Source organism: Bos taurus, chromosome 18 (genome assembly GCF_002263795.3).
Source record: "Bos taurus isolate L1 Dominette 01449 registration number 42190680 breed Hereford chromosome 18, ARS-UCD2.0, whole genome shotgun sequence".
NCBI classification, from domain to species: Eukaryota; Metazoa; Chordata; class Mammalia; order Artiodactyla; family Bovidae; genus Bos; species Bos taurus.
The window spans coordinates 34,548,675-34,568,174 of NC_037345.1; the positions used below are offsets into that span (position 1 = coordinate 34,548,675).

The window sequence follows — 19,500 nt, forward strand, 5'->3', positions numbered from 1 at the left end:
TGGCTTGCGGGGTGGGTGGGAGAGGGCAGGGCGGGGCAGGGCCGGCCTCTCTCGCCCTACTAGGGGGTGGGGGGGGCGGGTCCCCTGGGAACCGCTCCTCCCGCCTGCCGCCGCTTTAAGAGGCTGCTCCGCAGCAGCGAGCGGGGCCGGAGCCGCAGCCCGAGCGAGCAGAACTGAGCCGAGCCGGCAGGTGACGGCAGCGGCATGACCGGCCACCACGGCTGGGGCTACGGCCAGAACGACGGTAGGCATAAACCCCAGCCAGCCCCCATCCACTGGGACTCGCCCCTGACCCTCCCACCCAGCGGGACCTGCAAGCCCCCTATCCTCCAGGCGAGACGGGGACCCTTCTCCCATCCAGCCCCCAGAGCCCGGCCCACCCGCCGGGTCAGAGCCCTGGCTCCCCCGCACCTGGCGCAAAGTGCGCGCCGCTCTCCGTCCGGCCCCGCCGCCAGCTAGCCACCCGCGGCCAAGCGCGTCCTGCCTCCTCCTCCGCGCAGCCCCTGACGACCCAGCTCGCTGGGACCTGGGCCGGACACTCACTCTCTCATCCCCCGCTGGAGTGCGCAGCGGGTGGAGGTAGCCCAGGGCAGCTGGGGGCGGGCTGAACGCAGCGCGTTGCGCGGTGTATGTGAGGGGAGCGCGCACGGCTGGTGTGCAGTGACCTCCCCGGAGCTGGGCTCCGCGTGGGCAAGGGCGCGGTGTCCCCGGCAGAGTTTGCCCGTCGAAGTGTCCAAGCTTTCGAGTCGGCAGGTATGTGAAGGAAGGGAGCATCTAAGGGCGCATGGATGTGTCTGCGTGTCTGCCTCTGGCAGGGTGTCTGAGCACGTCCCGGTGTGAGACAAGGGAGCCGGTGGCCCACATCAGCTTCCTGGTCTGACCCGGAGAATAGCTCATCGATCCTGCCTCAGTTTCCTCCTTAAGACGCAGAGAAAGAGAGAAGAGGCAGACGGTAAGAGCCAGACCGCTTCAGTGTGGGTCTGCGGCAGGGCAGTTCCTTTGAGGCTATTTCTTACCAAGCTGGGGTGGGGATGTGGAATAAGGGTTCTTAGCTTTCCCCGAGGAACCAAGATCCAGAGGAAACCCAGGCAAGGCAGGTGGGGGTGGGGAGAAGGGGAGTGCTGGTGGGAGGAACACCCCCATCCCTACTTATCTACAGAGAGGCAGGCACTCTGTGAGGGGTGGATGGGGGTCCTGGGTACCAAGTCTGGGGGTCTGGAGGTTACAATTGGGCCAGAGAAAGTTAGGGAGGTGCTGTGGGGTCTTTGCCTCCACTCTGAGGTCCCAAGCACACAGGAGCATATTTTGAAGGGGAAAACCCTGTTTGGACATGTGAAAGCTAGAAAGAGATTTTCAGAAAAAGGCAAGAGAGATGCGCAGAGATGCAGAGAGAGGCAGAGAGGGGCAGGTTGACAGGACCCTCCTAGAAGATTCCCCCACGCCCAGCTTCTGCTCCCAGCCAGCTTCTGGATGCCTTCCCCAGAGTCAAAGTCCACTGACTCTAGCCTTCTTGCTAGTCCTGACCGCCAGCACTGAATGTCCAGTATCACATTAGCTCTGCCCTGTAGCTGGCCTCCCTGAAGCTGCTGTGCCTCACCCAGTCCTGGGTCACCCACCCTAGGGACAGTGAGGGCGGGAAGGACAGAGGATGGAGGTGCCGGCATGAGGCATGCTCACAGGACTTCAAAAATAACCCACAGTGGGTCTGGGCCACGCTTCTGAGTCATCCACTGGGGACACAGCTCTGTCGGCACCTGCTGCTGTTTTCTCAGGAAAACTTAAGAAGCCAAAAACGGGGAGAAGCACCAGCCGGCAGTGGCTCTAAAAATAGGCTGCATCTCAGGATGTTCCCCAGGGAGATGCCGAGCCTTTCGGCTGCAGATGGAATCTATGGGAGGCAGGTGGTGGGTGCTCGTGGGTGTGCACACAGGTGTGCATGTGTGTGCATGAGCATGTGTTTTGCTGTAGTCTCTTAGTGCAGACCCGGGTTTGCAACAGGGTTATCTCTGTGTGAGGATGCCTATGTGTGTGTCAGAGATACTTGGAAGGGCTGCACACTTGTACACATGTGTTACCGGGCCTGCCCGCTCTGGATGCGGTGAACTCAGGCCACTGTGCACATATGTTTGCGCACATGAAAATCTCCCTGGACCTGCACATGCCCAGGGAGGGCAGCTGGGGGCAAGGCATGCACACACTGTGTGTTTACTCCTGTACCCAAGTGTGCATGCACACGTGCACAAGTGACCCTCAGTGCCCTCATCTGTGAAATGGGAATCACACTTGTCTCTACTTGACAAGGCTATTATGAGAAGCAAATGCATGTCATAGAGCCAAAGTGAAGTTGATGTGAGCTTTTGTTATTGTTATTATGAATACCGCCTGGAACTTGGTCAGATGCAAGAAGAAGCCAGGCACTCGGTAGGGTAGGGTCAGGGACCTCGAGGCCCTGGGGACCTCTCTAAACATATGCTGGGTGTTGGGGAGGACTTGCTACCCCAAACTGCCCCTGAGACTGTAGCTTTTGTGCGCTCCCTTCCTCACGTTAGCTCTCTGGATCTCCTATCAGCTATGAGTAGAGAGCTTTGGAGAGGTCATTTCACAGACAAGAAGATGGAGGCTAAGAGGGGAAGTGGCAGAGCTGGGAGTGATGCTCCAGACCATGCGACTCCATAGCAGAGGCTGACCTCTGAAAGGATATAGCACGGAGACCATCCCCCACAGATGCCCTCGTCTACAGCCCTGAGATCCAGGCTGGCCTGAATCCTTGCCCTCTCCCCGCCATCTGCAGGCCCCTCACACTGGCACAAGCTGTATCCCATTGCCCAGGGAGACCGCCAGTCACCAATCAATATCGTATCTAGCCAGGCTGTGTACTCGCCCAGCCTGAAGCCACTGGAGATTTCCTATGAGTCCTGCACATCCCTCAGCATCGCCAACAATGGCCACTCTGTCCAAGTGGACTTCAATGACAGTGATGACCGAACTGGTAAGTGGTCCCTGCCAGCCACTACCACTCTTCTCCCTGGGATCCTAACCTGATTGGGGCAGGCTCAAGAAGGGCAGAACGCTATACTGGGAAAGGAAGGCTCCACTTTGTACCAGCTGTGAAGCCTCAGTCTCCTGATGCATAAAATGGGGGACATTAAGACCCTGTTTCCCTCCTTGGGGTCACAGAGAGAAAAAAATGAAAAACCTGGAGTGATGTCTGTAGTGCTGGCATGTAGTAGATGCACAAGAAATACTAATTCTCTTTCTTCTCTTTCATTCAGTTCTTGAGGTCGGGCTTGTTTCCACTCCCTGCCCCATCACTGACCTGCTGTGTGGCCTAAGGCCAAACCCTCCTCTGTGTGTGATCTGGTTAATCCCAGCAGAAAGAGAATGGAGCTAAAATGTTCTGCATGCCAGGCCACTTGTTAAGGTCATAGGCAGTTGGTTTATTCCTCTTAAGAACCTGCCTCTAAGATGGGCTAGCAGAAACTTAGTAAGCTGGGGAGGGCCAGAACCTACCTGGTCCTACTCCGAAGTCTCCAGCCCACCTATAGCCTCAAATCCCAACTACCTTGGACCAAAGGGAGCCCAGTGGGAACTTGTGGCAGCTCCTTCCAGGGTCTCTTTGCCCTGGGATTAGAGGGTTCCTCCATGATAAATTCCTAGACAGAAGGCTTGGGAGTACTCCTTAGTATAGGGATTTTTGTCCTTATGACCAGGCCTGTGAGGGGTCGAGGGGGACAAGGAGGGAACCTGCTAAAGTTCCTTACATAAGGAAGTGACTGGTACTCTGCCCCTCTGTCTCCGACCTCTGCCCCCCATACATGCAATGAAAGTACTCAGGGGAACTCAAGTTTCAAATAGAGGATCAAAAGGCAGACAAGAGGAGGAAAGCCAGATGGGAATGATCTTATTTGCTTAATCCCGAGTTCTCTGGTAGGCTAGGAAAAAAGGGAAAGAGGATCAGTTATAATTCTTGCTGCAGAAGGGAGGAAATTCAGCAGATCCTCGGAAGAGAGACACAGCATTCCTGGTACTGAATTCTAAGTAAAAGGCTCTCGCCCAGAACTTTGGGGAGGGACATGGGGCTCTTGATGGCATTGTTGTTGTTGTTTAGTCACTAAGTCGTGTCCAACTCTTAGCGACCCTGTGGAATGTAGCCCGCCAGGCTCCTCTGTCCTTTGGGATTTCCCAGGCAAGAATACTGGAGTGGGTTGCCATTTCTTTCTCCAGGGAATCTTCCCAACCCAGGGATCGAATCTGCATCTCCTGCATTGGCAGATTGTTTACCGCTAAGCCACCAGGGAAGCACCAAGGATCACAGTTTGTGAAGGAGTAGTTTTCAAGTGACTGGACCTTCAGAATAACCTTCAGAGGGCACTGAGGGCTCGATTCAGACATAAGTAGCTCAGTGAAGGCCACTCTTGCAAGGGAGCATTCCTCTGGACTACGGATCCAGGGGCTTACTTTCTAGCCTGGCTGGGGTTCCCTTCTTAATAGAATGCCCAGGCCTGAGGGGTTAGGGGCCCAGTGGAAAGAAAGTAGGCTTAGGAGTGAGAGAGTTGGGGCTCTGCCACTTCCCAGCTGTGTGACCTTGGGCAAGAGATCTACCTTTTCGAGCCTCTGTGCCACATCTGGCCAGGGGGGTAACAATGTGTCCCCCTCTAGGCCACTGTGGGGGTTGATGTCTGCAGAGTGCCTGAACACACAGTAAGTACACCGAGAATGGCAGTGTATTCTGTGGTCAGGATGCAGAGAGTAGGCGAGGAAGCCAAGCTCAAGGGTTAGAGAGGGAGGTCACTGTTTAAGAGGTTACACTATGGAGTCCCAGGTTGGGCATGCTTGGAAGAGTGAGCCTCCACAGTCCATATCAGAAGCTCAGTCTGTAGGCCCTCCCCAGGATGGAGGCATCCTCACCGGGCCTCAACCCAGAGCCACCATCTTCAGGCTCAGTTAACCACCCAGCATTGCCATGGACAGACCTGCTGCTCAGGTGAGGCAGGACAGTGAGACGGGGCCTCTGGGCTGTCCCATTATCCTCCTCCTCGAGGGGCCCACAGGGGTCAGGGCCCCGCCCTAGTCACCCATCCTGGAGGGGCCTAGTGGAACTCTGAGCCCAGGGCCGTCACCTGATCCAGGAGCTCACATTCAGGCCTGGCGGGGGCTCCCTCCACTGCTAGATCTATTTCAGCTAGAAATTCTATCAGTCCCAGGAAGCCTTGTGTGTGGCCTCTGCTCACTGGGTATCAGAGTAGGAAAGTCACAAAACCAGCATAAATTGCCCCTGCCAAAGAGGCCATGAGGGCGGGACTCTGGACAAGACAGGGGCCTGACCCTTGGAGTAGGGATCCTCAGGAGCTGGCCTCTGGACATCAGGTCCTGGGGAGCCACCAAGTTCTGGGCAGGCAACACAGCCTGGTGATTAGGGCCTTGGGCTCTGGACTTACATGAAGTAGACGTGGGCTTATATCTTAGCTCAGTGCCTTGCTGTGTGTGACCTTGGGCAAAGACCTTGCCCTCTCTGTCTCTCGGTTCCTCCTTTATACAATAGGAATAATAATAGGTTCTGTCCTGAGTTACCATGAAGACTAAAGAAAGAGAATCCTTCTGACCCAGCTCTGAGTCAGGGCTGCAGGCATGGGACATCTACCGTTAGTGGTGAAGGGGGTCTGAGAAGCAACATCCTAGCTTCCACTGGAAAGTGGGCAGGAGTGGGGAGGACAGCCTGATGGAAGGATGTACCCTGTCAGTACCAGACTCCTCTGTCACCTACAGGCCTCCAGGATTTCTGCCCTGGCCCAGTCAAGGGCATAGGGAACTGCGTGGGGACTGATCCAAGTCCATTTAGCCCCAGGAATGTTCCAAATGAAAAGTTTATCTCCCTTCTGGGCACTGCCCTGATGCTAGTACTGCCGCCTGATGCTAGTGGGGTCTCTCACAGCTATTGCTACAGGTCCCCCTTCTCCCCGCAGTGGTGTCTGGGGGCCCCCTGGATGGGCCCTACCGGCTTAAGCAGTTCCATTTCCACTGGGGCAAGAAGCACGGTGTGGGCTCGGAGCACACGGTGGATGGCAAGTCATTCCCCAGCGAGGTAAGACCCTCCTCTGCCTGATGGGGGAGGGAGTGGGGCACTGGGGAGTCAGGGGTTTGCTAGGTGCCCAGTGTGGGGCACTGGAAGGAGTGAAGTCCCTAGGGGACCTCCACCCACCCTCAGCACAGGGTCTTCCACCTGAAGTTGGCCCACTGTTGTGCTGATCTGTGTGTCCAGAAGGAATTTTCTGAAGGGCAGATCCAGTCCCATCACAGCCTTGCAACAGCCCTTCAAGGATTAAGCCTGGCATTCAAGAGCCTGCGTGACCTGGCTTTGCCTGGCCTCATCTCACCTTGACCTTTTCTCGTACTGACCTACATGTAATGAATCCCTGCCCACACCTGGCTCTTTCATGTTGCTATTGTTATTGTTTAGTCACTAAGTCTTGTCCTACTCTTTTGCAACCCCGTCGACTATAGTTTGGCAGCCTCCTCTGTCCATGGGATTCTCCAGGCAAGAATACTGGAGTGGGTTGCCATTTCCTTCTCCAGGGGATCTCCTGGACCCAGGGATCGAACCCACATCTCCTGTGTCTCCTGCATTGGCAGGCGAATTCTTTACCACTGAGCCACCTGGAAAGCTTGGCTCTTTCATACCTCTAGGCATTTACCTATGCTGTTCTTTCTGCCTGAAATACCTTGCCTGGAGAGTTCCATTGGGTAACCTTTTTCTGATTCTTTGGCCTCAGCTGCAGGGTCCACTTCCTCAGGGAGGTGTCACATTAGATGGTCATTATCTATTGCACAGTTCATGGAGGGCAGGGCCTGAGCTCTTTGGTCCCTTGGGGCTCAGGAAAGGATCAGACCTAGAACAGGGTTAATGCTATCTTGACCCATGGCTCCCAGAGGAGCCCCTCCTGCAGGGGGCCAGGAGTCCTGTGGGAGTGAGGGAAACCTAGCCCTGAGCTCTCACGGACCCTGGGAGGTACTACGCACTGGCCTGGCCTGTTGTTGCCCTGTAGCTGCACCTTGTTCATTGGAACGCCAAGAAGTACAGCACCTTTGGGGAGGCGGCCTCGGCGCCCGATGGCCTGGCTGTGGTCGGTGTCTTCCTGGAGGTAAGGGGATTACCTGGGGCCCAGAGGGCCATGGGAGGCCTGGTGCCACCCCTAGTCCCAGAACATAGTGAATTCTGGGCTCACGCTGCCTTCTCTCTGACAGACGGGGGACGAGCACCCCAGCATGAACCGTCTGACAGATGCGCTCTACATGGTTCGGTTTAAGGTGAGACCAGGGGTCGGTGTCCTTGATCCAGAGCAGCCTGGGAGGGGAGAGAGGGCCAGGCTAGATCATGGAGTGGGCCCTCCCACTCCTCCATCCTGCAGCAGACCCTTGCAGAGGTGAAGGGTGCAGGTCCGCAGCTGTGGGGCGCTGCGACTGACTCCTCATCATCAGTGTCCATGGCCCCGCTGTGTGCCCAGAGTGCTGTCTGGTTGGGTATAGGATTCATAAGATGCTTATCCCATTAATGGTCCTCCGACAGGCAGCACCACTAAGGTTTGTCAAGGGCAAAGGAGAGAACATGGTGCCCTGAGAGCTTTAGGAGCCACAGCTTTCTAATGCAAAAGGATGGGTGATGGCCTCTGGGATCACAGACATTTGCCCACAGTTTGCATCAGTGGGCCATATAAGCCTAAATCCTATTGACAGAAATGGGTGGGAGGGTGCTGCTCTCATCCTGGTGGGAGGTCTATGCTGATTCCTGGGTCCCCCACCCTGGCCCAGGGCACCAAGGCCCAGTTCAGCTGCTTCAACCCCAAGTGCCTCCTGCCTGCCAGCCGGCACTACTGGACCTATCCCGGGTCCCTGACGACGCCACCGCTGAGCGAGAGCGTCACCTGGATTGTGCTCCGGGAGCCCATCCGTATCTCTGAGAGGCAGGTGAGTCCTCCCAGAGGAGCAGATGGAGGGAGGTGACATTCAGGCACACCTGGGCAGCATGACCATAGCAGCCCACAGCCTGCGGTCCCACCGTCAAGGTTCCTATTTTTTGCTAATACATGTTCAGATTCTTGGGTGGGGGTCAGCTTGGTTGTTAGTCATTAGGACCTGGACACAGGCTAGAAGGAGCGATCCCTGGATCCTGGGACCGCCCCTAGCATGCTAGAACCTGAATGCTGCATTTGCGGACGATTCTTAGCTAGAGCGAAGATTGGGACTGGAGCTACACGAGCAGGACCCAGGTTCAGAGGCTCTTTAGTGAATAAGTCACTGAGCTTGGGGGTCCCAAACATGAAACGAGTGGGGAGAAGTAGGGACAAGCCCTAGGAACAGGAGGAGAGAGGGGCAGAGCTGGCTGGGCAGGGTATGCCAGATGATGTGTCTGTCTGGGGTCAGAGGGGACCACAGCTACCCTACTCTGCCCTGAGCATCTCTTCTGCCTTAAGATGGAGAAATTCCGGAGCCTGCTTTTCACCTCAGAGGAGGATGAGAGGATCCACATGGTGAACAACTTCCGGCCGCCACAGCCACTGAAGGGCCGTGTGGTCAAGGCCTCTTTCCGGGCCTGAGCTGTCTACCTGCCCAGCCAGTCACCGGGGCACCATCTTCCCAAGGGCTTCCATGTCAGCAGACACCAAACCATCCGAGGCTCCCTGCCTGGGGTTGCTGTGGACCCTCCTTCAGTTGGCTTGCTCCTTGGCCACGCTGGAGGCTTCTTGACAGGACCCTCAAGTCGGGGGACACCTTTCAGCAGCCCTGGGGACAGGAAGGGACCTAAGCCGAGTGTGGTCCAAGCCTGAGGCTGCCTCTGCTCTCCAAGACCCAAAGGCCCCTGGGAACCTCCTCTTGTCTTCCCCACTGGCAGTGGCAGCAGCCCTACCCCGAGCTCACACTGTGACGGATGAGACCAAACTCTCTGGGGCAAGCAGCTGGCACTCCTGGAAAGACTCAAGCAATAATTAGAAGAGTCGGCAGAGCTGCCCTCTCAGCATTACCTCTTCTGCGGGCCTCCGCCATGCACGCACCTCACTGCCAGGCCATTAAAACTGGGACTCAGCCTGCTGCGGGTGACGTGGCCTTCTCCCTCCAGCCACCTGCTGCCATAGGCAGGCACTGGTTACAGCTTATGTAGTATCTCCCTTCATCCCCACCCAGCCACCAAAGCCACCTACATGACAATCCCTCCATGCACTGATTAATAAATTCAATCATTCATGCAACAAATACCCATTGAGTGCCTGTTTTCTATCAAGTACTGTTCTGGACATTGGAGAGGCCATGGTGATGAGTCAAGCATGGGATGTTGAGAGGCCATGGGCACTGAGCTCAAACTGCGATATCTTCATCTGGTGAAGGGATTAAATTCCAACCAGTGTTCCAAGGCAGAGAGATGGGAACAGTGTGTTTGAGCAGAAAGAGCAGGGGTGCCAGCTCCCAGGTGAGAGCCCAGGGTGTCTGTGGAGTGGAGAAGCACCAGTGGGGCTGGAGCCCTGGGGGAGGGCCTGGGACTGTCTCCAAGGCTAGTGGAGTCAGGAAGGATCTGGAGTAAAGGGAAGATGAGGCCAGATGTGCAAAGGTGGAGATCCCTGGGGAGTGTTGGGGGGCAGGCAGGAGTGGCAGCAGGGGGAGATGGTGGTCAGCGGCCAGGAGAAAGAATACAGGGCGGTGGAGGCTGGGAGCAGGGGGCTGAATGAGAGAGATTTAGATAGCATTTATCTATTAATGAGGGAGGGGGGAGGGGGAGTGCAGAGTATGTCCCTGGGTAGAGAGAGGTGACAGGAAAGCCTGGGCAAGAGGGGACCAGGAGGGACAAACAGCATTTGTGGGGCCCTGGAGAGGAGTGCTAGGAAGGAGTGAGGTGTTGGGGTCTGAGCCAAGAAGAGAGGTAGAGGGTGGAGGGAGGTTTGGAGCATCTTCATTCAAGGTGGTAGGTGAGGCTGAGGGGCTGGAGGAAGAGGGTACTCAGTGAGGGATCCAGCCCAGAACCAGGGCACAACCCTGGAGAGATGCTGCTGAGGGGGAAAGCCACAGAGTGGGGTCTGAGACACTTAATGAGTGTTTGGAAAGGTGAGGGGGGCAGGTGGAGGGTCTGAGGAGTCTGAGGCAGGGTGGGCTTGGGGTGGGATAAGTGATCTCTCAGGGTGCAAAATGTAAAGGGGCATGCACCCTCAGGTCCCAGCCCTGCATCTGAATGATGTTGAGAGTACACGTCTCCTTAAACGTGCACCTGAAGTGCCTTGCTGGACTCAACATAGTCCCAGCCCAAGTCCAGAAGGGTTGGAAACCCAGCTATCGCTGCACCCTAGATGAGCCAGAGCAGGGAGGATGGTGGACAGTGGGGGCACTGAAGAGTAGGGCGGGGAGTAAAACTGGGACAGCAAATGTATGCCTGAGGCTGTGAAGGGAGAGCTGAGGGGATGCAGGGTCAAGGTTTTTGGAGAGATGGGCCAGGGCATGCCTGGGAATGAGGCATGTTCAGGATGTGCGTGAACATCCTTGGGGAGGAGGCCAACCTGCAGGTACTGGTGGGGCCATGGGCGCATCTGTGTCTACTCACTTTGGCCGCAGCTTGTCATGGTCACTATACCAGGAGGCACTCCAAGGTCATGGGACACTTCTGGGCTTTGGCTGAGACCATGAGGAGAGGGCGGAATTGGGCCTCAGACCTCTAGCTTCAAGCCCAGGGAGGCAGGGGAGGGAGAGGTTTGCTCTGTTGACAATGCCCCTTTCCGCTCTCATGCTCGGGGCATACCTCTCCCCAGTGTGTCGGGGCACAGGAGGCACAGGTCCCTCGCCAAGAGCTGCTCCTGCACAGGGTCAGACAGTTTTACTCCTGCAGGCACTCCTGGCCTCACCTAGGGACCGTTTTCTCCCTCCACGTTGATGATGGTTAAAGGGATGGTGTCTGGAGGACAGCGTTTGCTCAGCTTGAGGGAAGTAACGCTAGTAATGGGCCTTGGAAGGCAGGCAAGGGGCTTGGGGCAGGTATCTGACTCTCTCCTTATGACCCAAGAGCTGTCATAACCCCCATGTTACAGGTGAGAAAGATGAGTCTGGGGGAGGTTAAATAGACATGTGGCCGAGCAGAATTTGAAGCTGGATTTGTCCGATAACCCGCCTGCTCTTTGCCAGAGCAGCTGGGCCTGAGGGAGGGAGGGATGAGCTTAGCGGTGGCCACCTGGAGGCGGTACAATAGGCCTGATACCACTGGCCCTGCCAGAGATCTTGGCCAGCCTCCCAGGGATGGCAGCACCACAGGCCTGGTGCTGCGGAGGACTTGAGAAATGGGAGCTGGTTTTAAAATAATTATGCCAAGGCTGCCAAGATTCCTCACGCCTTTCATCCTTCCACTTAATTCATTTTTTAAATTTAAAACTATTTTAAAACCAAAAGTGGCCTCCTTCTGCTAAAATTACAGTGCAAGCTTTGACCCTATTACATGCAAATGGGATGCGCCAGCTGGATCCCAAATGCCTCCAGCTGACCTGACCTCAAGGGCCACAGGACTGGGTCCTGAATCCTCATCTGTGGCAAGATTGCCTCCTGGAGGCACTGCTAGGCACATTTAGGGTACTCAAGACAAAATGGGCTATGCTTACTCCCAAGACCCCAGAGACCCCTTCCCAGGGTAGCCAGGGTGACCTTCTAAGAGATTTGGACCGCAGGGCCCAGGCAAGTGGCCACAGCATGCCGAGCCTGTGCCCAGGCTAGGGGGCACAATCTTCCCCCTGAAGCACCTCCTGGGCTCCAGAGCATCTCCTTTCTCTTGGCCTCACCCCATCTCAGGAAGTGGGGTGGCTGTGAAGACCCAGACTGCCAAGAATTTGCTCCCAAATCCAAAGTCATCCTCTACATCTGTTGCCTCAGGGGCCGGGGAGGGGGTCCCCTTAAGGGCTGACCAGGAACAACCGCTAGCCAGGATGCTTAACTGTGGGGAAAGTGGTCTGCGGCCTGAGCGGCGTTTTATGGGAACGGGGACAGAGGTGGATCTGAGGCAGAGGGTGCAAGACACCCGACAGAGTGGCTGGCAGGGGTGACGTCCGGGAGGGCCCACACTGTGGTTCAAGCCGATGGCGCCTGGGGCAGGGCAGAGGCCGGCCCGCTGTGGTTGGAACTGGGGAAGCAGGTCAGTTAATGGCATCTGCTCAGGCTGGCCATCTTGGGGAGCCTCCTCTGTCCACGGGTCACAGCTTCAACTCCGAGCCCACCCTCAAAGGCAGAATATACTTCTGGTTGGTTAAGATTCCGAGGAGGAGGGGAACTTGACTCTTTGAGCATGGAGGGTCCTAGTGTTTGTCCCACAGCCAAAGGGCCTGGGGAATGCACCCTTTTGAAGTCCTCTCTGCTCACAAATTCTAAAGCAGATTCACTGACTTCCACACTTGGGCTTTGCACCACACGTCACTCAAGCCCTCTGATGCTTGTACAGCACCTCTGTAAAATGGAAATGATACAATGTCCGTTTCATATGTAAGTAAAAATTTTCTAGTAGCTCTATTTTTAAAAGTAAAAAAAGTCCAAGATACAGCAATCAGAAAAGAAAGAGAAATAAAAGGAATCCAAATCTGGAAAGGAAGAAATAAACCTATCACTATAGCAGATGACATGATACTTGACTTAGAAAATCCTAAAGACATCACCAAAAAACTACTAGAACTCATCAATAAATTCGGTAAGGCTGCAGGATACAAAATTAATATACAGAAATCAGTTGCATTTCTATACACTAACAATGAACTGTCAGAAAAAGAAATTAAGAAATCACTCCCATTTATAATCACATCAAAAAGAATAAAGCCCCTAGGAATAAATCCAAGATCTGTACTCAGTAAACTATGAGGCACAGATGAAATAAATTGAAGATGGCCCAAACAGATGGAAAGATAAACCATGCTCATGGGTTGGAAGAATTAATACTGTTAAGGTGACCATACTGCCCAAAACAACCTACAGATTTAATGCAATTCCTATTAAAATACCAGTGGCATTTTTCACAGAATTAGAATGAATAATTCTAAGATCTGTATGGTAACACAAAAGACTTCCAAATAGCCAAAACAATCTTGAGAAAGAACAAGCTAGGAGCATCATACTCCCTGACTTCAAACTATACTACAAAGCTACAGTATACTTTATACAGAACATATGATATTGGCACAGAAACAGATTATACATCAATGCAACAGAATACAGAACCCAGAAATGAACCCACACTTATATGGCCAATTAATCTATGACAAAAAGGGGCAAGAATATACAGTGGGGAAAAGACACACACTCTTCAATAAATAGTGTTAAGAAAACTGGACCATTACTTGAAAAAGAACTGTAATGGATGACGCCCTCATACCATGCACAAAAATAAATTCAAAATGGATTAAAGACTTTAAAATAAATCCTGAAACCATAAAACTTCTAGAAGGAAACAGAGGCAGTACTTGCTTTAACACTGGTCTTAGTAATATCTTTTTGGATATGTCTCCTCAGGCAAGGGAAACAAAAGCCACAATGAACAAACGGCACTACATCAAACTAAAAAGCTTTTGTACAGTGAAGGAAACTATCAATGAAATGAGAAGGCCACCTACTGAATGGGAGAAGATATTTACAAACAATATATCCAATACGGGGTTAAGATCCAAAATATAAAAAGAACTCATACAACTCAACATCAAAAAAAAATAAAACCCAAATAGAAGTTCCCTGATGGCCCAGTGGTTAAGAATCTACCTGTCATTGCAGGGAATATGGGTTCAATCCCTGGTTTGGGAAGATTCCATATGTCATAGGACAATGAAGCCCACATGTCAGAACTAGAGAAGAGCCCCCACTCACCGCAACTAGAGAAAGCCCATGCACAGTGAAGAAGACCCAGCACAGACAAAGACTAGAACCAAATAACGCAATTAAAAAATAGGCAGAGGATCTGAACAGACATTTTTCCAAAGAAGACAGGCAGATGGCCAAGAGACATTTGAAAAGATGCTCAACATCACTCATCACCAGGGAGACGCAAATCAGAACCACAATGAGATATTACCTCCCACTAGTCAGAATGGCTATTATCAAAAAAACAACAAATAAGTGTTGGCGAGGGTGTGGGGAAAAGGGAACCTTCACTGCACTGTTGATAGGAATGTCAATTGATGTAGCCGCTACAGAAAACCATATGGAGATTCTTCAAAATATCAAAACTAGAACTGCCATTTGATACAGCAATACCACTTCTGGGTATTTATCTGAAGAAAATAAAATTACTACTGAGCAAACATTTATGTACCCCTATGTTCATTAGTTATTATTTATAATTGCCAATATATGGAAGAAATAATTTCATTTATATTTAACTGAATATTACTCAGCCGTAAAAAATGAAGTCTTGATTTGCAATGATGTGGATATGGGCTGAGAGGTATTATACCAAGTGAAATAAATCCAAGAAAGACAAATACTGTATGATTTCACATATATGTAGAATCTAAAAAGCAAAGCAACTGAACAAACATGAAGAAACAACAACAGAGTTATAGATATAGAGAACAAACAGATGGTTGACAGAGGGGAAGGGATGGGGGAAGAAAGTAATCGGTGAGGGAGATCAAGAGGCACAAACTTCTAGTTGCAAAATAAATAAGTCACAGGTATGAGATGTACGATATGAAAAACAGCCAACGATTATGTAATATCTTTGTATGATGACAGATTGTAACTAGACTTATAGTAGTGATCATTTTGAAATGCATAGAAATATTGAATCACTATGTTGGGTACCAGAAACTAACATGCTGTGGGTCAGCTGTACTTCAAGAACAGACAAACAAACAAAAAAAGAGACCAAGTTTGTGGTTACCAGAGGCAGGGTATGGGGTTAGAAGGAATTGGATGAAGACAGTCAAAAGCACAAAGTTCCAGTTATAAAGAAATAATTGTTAGGGATGTAATGTACAATGCAATAAGTATAATTACACTGCTGTAGGTCATATATGAAAGTTGTTAAGAAAGTAAATCCATAGAGCTCTTGTCACAATGAAAAAATTTTTTTTCTATTTCTTTACATTTTTATCTATACGAGATGATGGATGTTGTCTGAACTTATTGTGACCATCAATTCATGATGTATAAAGTCAAATCATTATGCTGTACCCCTTAAATTCATATAGTGCTGTGTGTCAACTATATCTCAATAAGGCTGGAAGATTAATAAAATTTAAGAATAAAATTTTTATATAAAATAAAGTAACTTGAATACTATATTTTAGTTATATATATATAATATAATATAAAATTATATATATACAAAATAATAATATATTTCAATAAATACATTTCAACATATATTTTATATATATAAAATATATAAATTATATATAAATGCATTATATACATTATATTAATCATATATAAAATATATAATTATATATTATATATAAAATTATATATAAATATATAAAATGTATTATATATTAATTATATAGTATATATAATTATATATTAATTATAAATCATATATTACATATTAATTATATTAATCAACATAATACAATTATTAATTATAATACAATGTAATTAATATATTAATTATATTATATAATTATATTAATTATAAATTATATAATGTATTTTATATAATAAAATCTATCTTAATTACATAATATATTATATAAATATATATTAAATATTTTGTTGGTGGGAATGCAAACTAGTACAGCCACTATGGAGAACAGTGTGGAGATTCCTTAAAAAACTGGAAATAGAACTGCCTTATGATCCAGCAATCCCACTGCTGGGCATACACACTGAGGAAACCAGAAGGGAAAGAGACACGTGTACCCCAATGTTCATCTCAGCACTGTTTATAATAGCCAGGACATGGAAGCAACCTAGATGTCCATCAGCAGATGAATGGATAAGAAAGCTGTGGTACATATACACAATGGAGTATTACTCAGCCATTAAAAAGAATACATTTGAATCAGTTCTAATGAGGTGGATGAAACTGGAGCCTATTATACAGAGTGAAGTAAGCCAGAAGGAAAAACACCAATACAGTATACTAACACATATATATGGAATTTAGAAAGATGGTAACGATAACCCTGTATACGAGACAGCAAAAGAGACACTGATGTATAGAACAGTCTTATGGACTCTGTGGGAGAGGGAGAGGGTGGGAAGATTTGGGAGAATGGCATTGAAACATGTGAAATGTCATGTATGAAACGAGATGCCAGTCCAGGTTCAATGCACGATGCTGGATGCTTGGGGCTGGTGCACTGGGACGACCTAGAGGGATGGTATGGGGGGGGAGGAGGGAGGAGGGTTCAGGATGGGGAACACATGTATACCATAAAGACAGAAAAAAAAAAGAGAAAAAAAACACAAAAACAAAAACTTGACCCTGGGCAAGTTAAAAGATCTCTATCCTGGTTTCATCAAATGTACACGAGGGTAGATAATCATTATTATTTATCTTTAATCTCACTGATGTAGCCCACATGCTTAAAAAGTATTGTGCACTTAGTAGGTGCTTGATAAATAGTTGTTTAATGAATGAATGGATATGTAAAGCAATTTTTACACTTCTTGGTACTGAAGTTTTCAATAACTCAATGATAAATAAAATTTAATTTGTATCAAAAAAATAATAAATATAATATATATTATATTTAACATATAAATATATTATATTAATATATTTTATATATTGAAATATATGATATATTAATATAATATAAATTATATTAATATATTATATATAATACAATATATTCAATATATTTCATATTATATATAATAATAAAATATATATATATTTCAATTATATCCAAAAATACTTTATCATTTTAACATATCATCAATATAAGGAATTTAATGAGATAGTTCACATTATTTTTGGTGCTAAATTCTTGAACACCAGTGTTTATTTCACACTTTCTACATATCTCGGCTCAGACTGGCCACATTTCAAGTGCCCAAGACCACATGTGGCCAGCGGCCACCATACTGGATAGCACAGCCCGAAACGGATGGCACTCTTTACAGGGCCATCTGCTAGCAAGGTGTCCAAGCAGGCCCTCTGGCCAGGCCCAGAGCCAGACAAGGCAATGGCAGGCATGAGTCAGATCTGCTCCAAGGCTCTGTCCTCGACAAGGGCAGTCTCAGAACACTTGATGCCAACTTGGCTCTCTCTGCCAGGACGTCCCTCCTCTAGGAAACTGCCCTAACTCCCTTTCTCAGTCAGGCCTGGCTGGCCGTGTCTCAGGACACCCCCTGCAGGACCCTTGCTGTTCCATTGGGAAAAAGATTCAAGACCCTCAAGAAGGAACAAATGGCAAGAGACTGGGGGAGGTGGGAGTGCCCCTGAGAAGGGTCATGGCTTGGTTGAGGAGACTTGATTCGTTCGGGAGGGCTTCCTGGAAGAGGAGGCCAGGGCAAAGTTGTCAGAATCCGAGCGGAGGCTCAAAAGCCTCAGCAGCAGGGAGCCCTACGAGACAGAGAGGAGGGAGGTCTGGCTCTTGCCCAGCATGAATCAACATAGGGGAGATGTGTGGCTGCAGACACAGAGGTCCCCAGGCTCTGGAGGGCACAAATGCCAGGCAGGAGTCTACCCTTACATCCAGGGGCCAAGAGGAGCTACTGGAAATTCTAGAGCAGGGGCTAAAGGGCTCCCAGATTGGAGAAAGAGGACTCTGAGGCTCAGAAAGCGCTGGGCATCTTGGCCTGAATTCACTTCCCAACACAGGCTCAAGTGCAAATGTTGGCAGGTGCGATTCATCAGCTCCTCCTACTCCCCCTCCTGGGCTCCTGGAAATGGACTCATGCCCATGCCCTGGCAGTTCCTGGCTTGGCAGTCTGTGAACCTAATCTAAATCTCTCCAGCTGCAACCCAAATACCTGTCTTTAGTGGCATGTGAGGGTGAGCAGATGGCTCTTTTCCACTAAGCTGCCCTCCAGGGAAAAGCCCTGCAGGGAAGGCATGGGTACACAGGAGCCCTGGTCTCAGCTGGGCCCCCATAGAACCCTTGGATCTTCAGAAAAGGGACTCTCTCTCCTGCTCCTCCTCTCAGCACCTGCTCTGAGTGACAAGTTGTTGTTGCTCGGGGCACAGGTGCCCCAGAGGGCTCACTTCCCTGTCTCTCCAGCTATCCAACCTCCAGGGGGACTGGGGGTGGGCATGTGAATTTTTGCTGTGGTTGCTTCTTCTCCTGAGCGTTCAAGAGTAGAGTTTTTGGGGAACACCTTTTTCAACCAGAGGAAGCCATGGCAGTGATCAATAAATTGCTCAGGGAATCTCAGAGCATCCAGGTTGAGAGGATTCCTGGTCTGACCCCACTTTACAGGTAGAACAATTGAGGTCCAGAGAGGGAACAGCGTCTGTTCAAATGAACTGGTGGGAGATCTAAGATGTATGACTCCCAGTGCTATGCTCTTCACCCATCACAAGAGCCTAATCTAGCAGAAAGATCTCCCCCATACCAAATAATTCCTGCTTGCCTGTCATGGGGGCTTCCCAGGTGGTGCAGTGGTAAAGAATTCACCTGCCAGTGCAGGAGAAATAAGAGACGTGGGTTCGATCCCTGGGTTGAGAAGATCCCCTGGAGAAGAGCATGGTAACACACTTCAATATTCTTGCTTGGAGAATCCCCATGGACAGAGGAGCCTGGCAGGCTGCAGTCCATGGGATCACAGAGAGTCAGTCATGACTGAATTGACTGAGCATACACGCACACCTTTCATGGAGCCTGAAATCCTGCCATTTGAGCTACAGTGCTCACAGCTGAGAATGGTCCTCTGAGGAAAGACAAGTGTCCCTGGAAGGGGCACACAGAAACACCTTATGGGGGAATGACTACCGCCTCCTCTCCATCTGCTCTGCAGTCTCTTCACTTGGCCTCAGTCTCTGCTTTTGTAAAATGTGTCAATGAGAGGCCCGAGAGAGGTAGAGCTTGAGAGAAGAGGGAAAACAGAGTTCCCAGGGGGAGAGTTAGTCTGTGTCTGAGCTGGGGGGCAGACAGCTCTGGATTTCAGGATATGGGTCACCCTAGGCACTCCCTACACTGAAAGTGGACATAGTTCTGGGTCAAAACCTGCAGGGAGAGATGATCAAAAGAGCCTCCCCAAACCCCCAGAGTTTTCTCATCAGCACTCATCAACCCAGGAGAATACCTGTGCTGAAATCCCTCCCAGCCCAATGTAATGGGAGCTTAGAGGTAGATTCAACTGATTTATGGAAAATAAAAGCATCCAATGTGTGTACCCAAGTCCATGAACTATGACCCCCTATAACACGAGGTCTGTACTTTAGAAGAAGTCAGTGTTTGGAAATGGTCTCTCCTAGGAGAACAGAACTCTAATGGTACAATTTCAGGCAGGGCCAGGTGAGCTAAAAAAATATTTGGGGGCAGCTAAGCCTTAAAACCCTTGGCCCCTACACTCAGCCTGTGGTTTCTAGGGGCAGCAAAGTAGACTGGGGGCCTC

General features: G+C 50.0%; 1 protein-coding gene across 1 annotated transcript; it reads left to right on the forward strand.

Moving 5' to 3' along the window:
• Nucleotides 1-204: 204 nt before the first annotated feature.
• On the forward strand, nucleotides 205-9,246 carry CA7 (carbonic anhydrase 7). Its single transcript, NM_001192522.3, has 7 exons — nucleotides 205-244; nucleotides 2,792-2,989; nucleotides 5,964-6,082; nucleotides 7,044-7,139; nucleotides 7,243-7,305; nucleotides 7,807-7,962; nucleotides 8,469-9,246. Exons 1-7 carry the CDS (start codon nucleotides 205-207, stop codon nucleotides 8,589-8,591), a joined length of 795 nt encoding a protein of 264 aa, NP_001179451.1. The 3' UTR covers nucleotides 8,592-9,246.
• The last annotated feature ends 10,254 nt before the right edge of the window (nucleotides 9,247-19,500 follow it).

What these genes read in the sequence shown, in the direction of transcription:
- CA7 (NM_001192522.3), top strand. Translation starts at nt 205, where the DNA reads ATGACCGGCCACCACGGCTGGGGCTACGGCCAGAACGACG. An exon ending in GCAAGTCATTCCCCAGCGAG is followed by an intron (nt 6,083 to 7,043) that starts GTAAGACCCTCC and finishes GTTGCCCTGTAG; the next exon opens with CTGCACCTTGTTCATTGGAA. An exon ending in TCCGTATCTCTGAGAGGCAG is followed by an intron (nt 7,963 to 8,468) that starts GTGAGTCCTCCC and finishes TTCTGCCTTAAG; the next exon opens with ATGGAGAAATTCCGGAGCCT.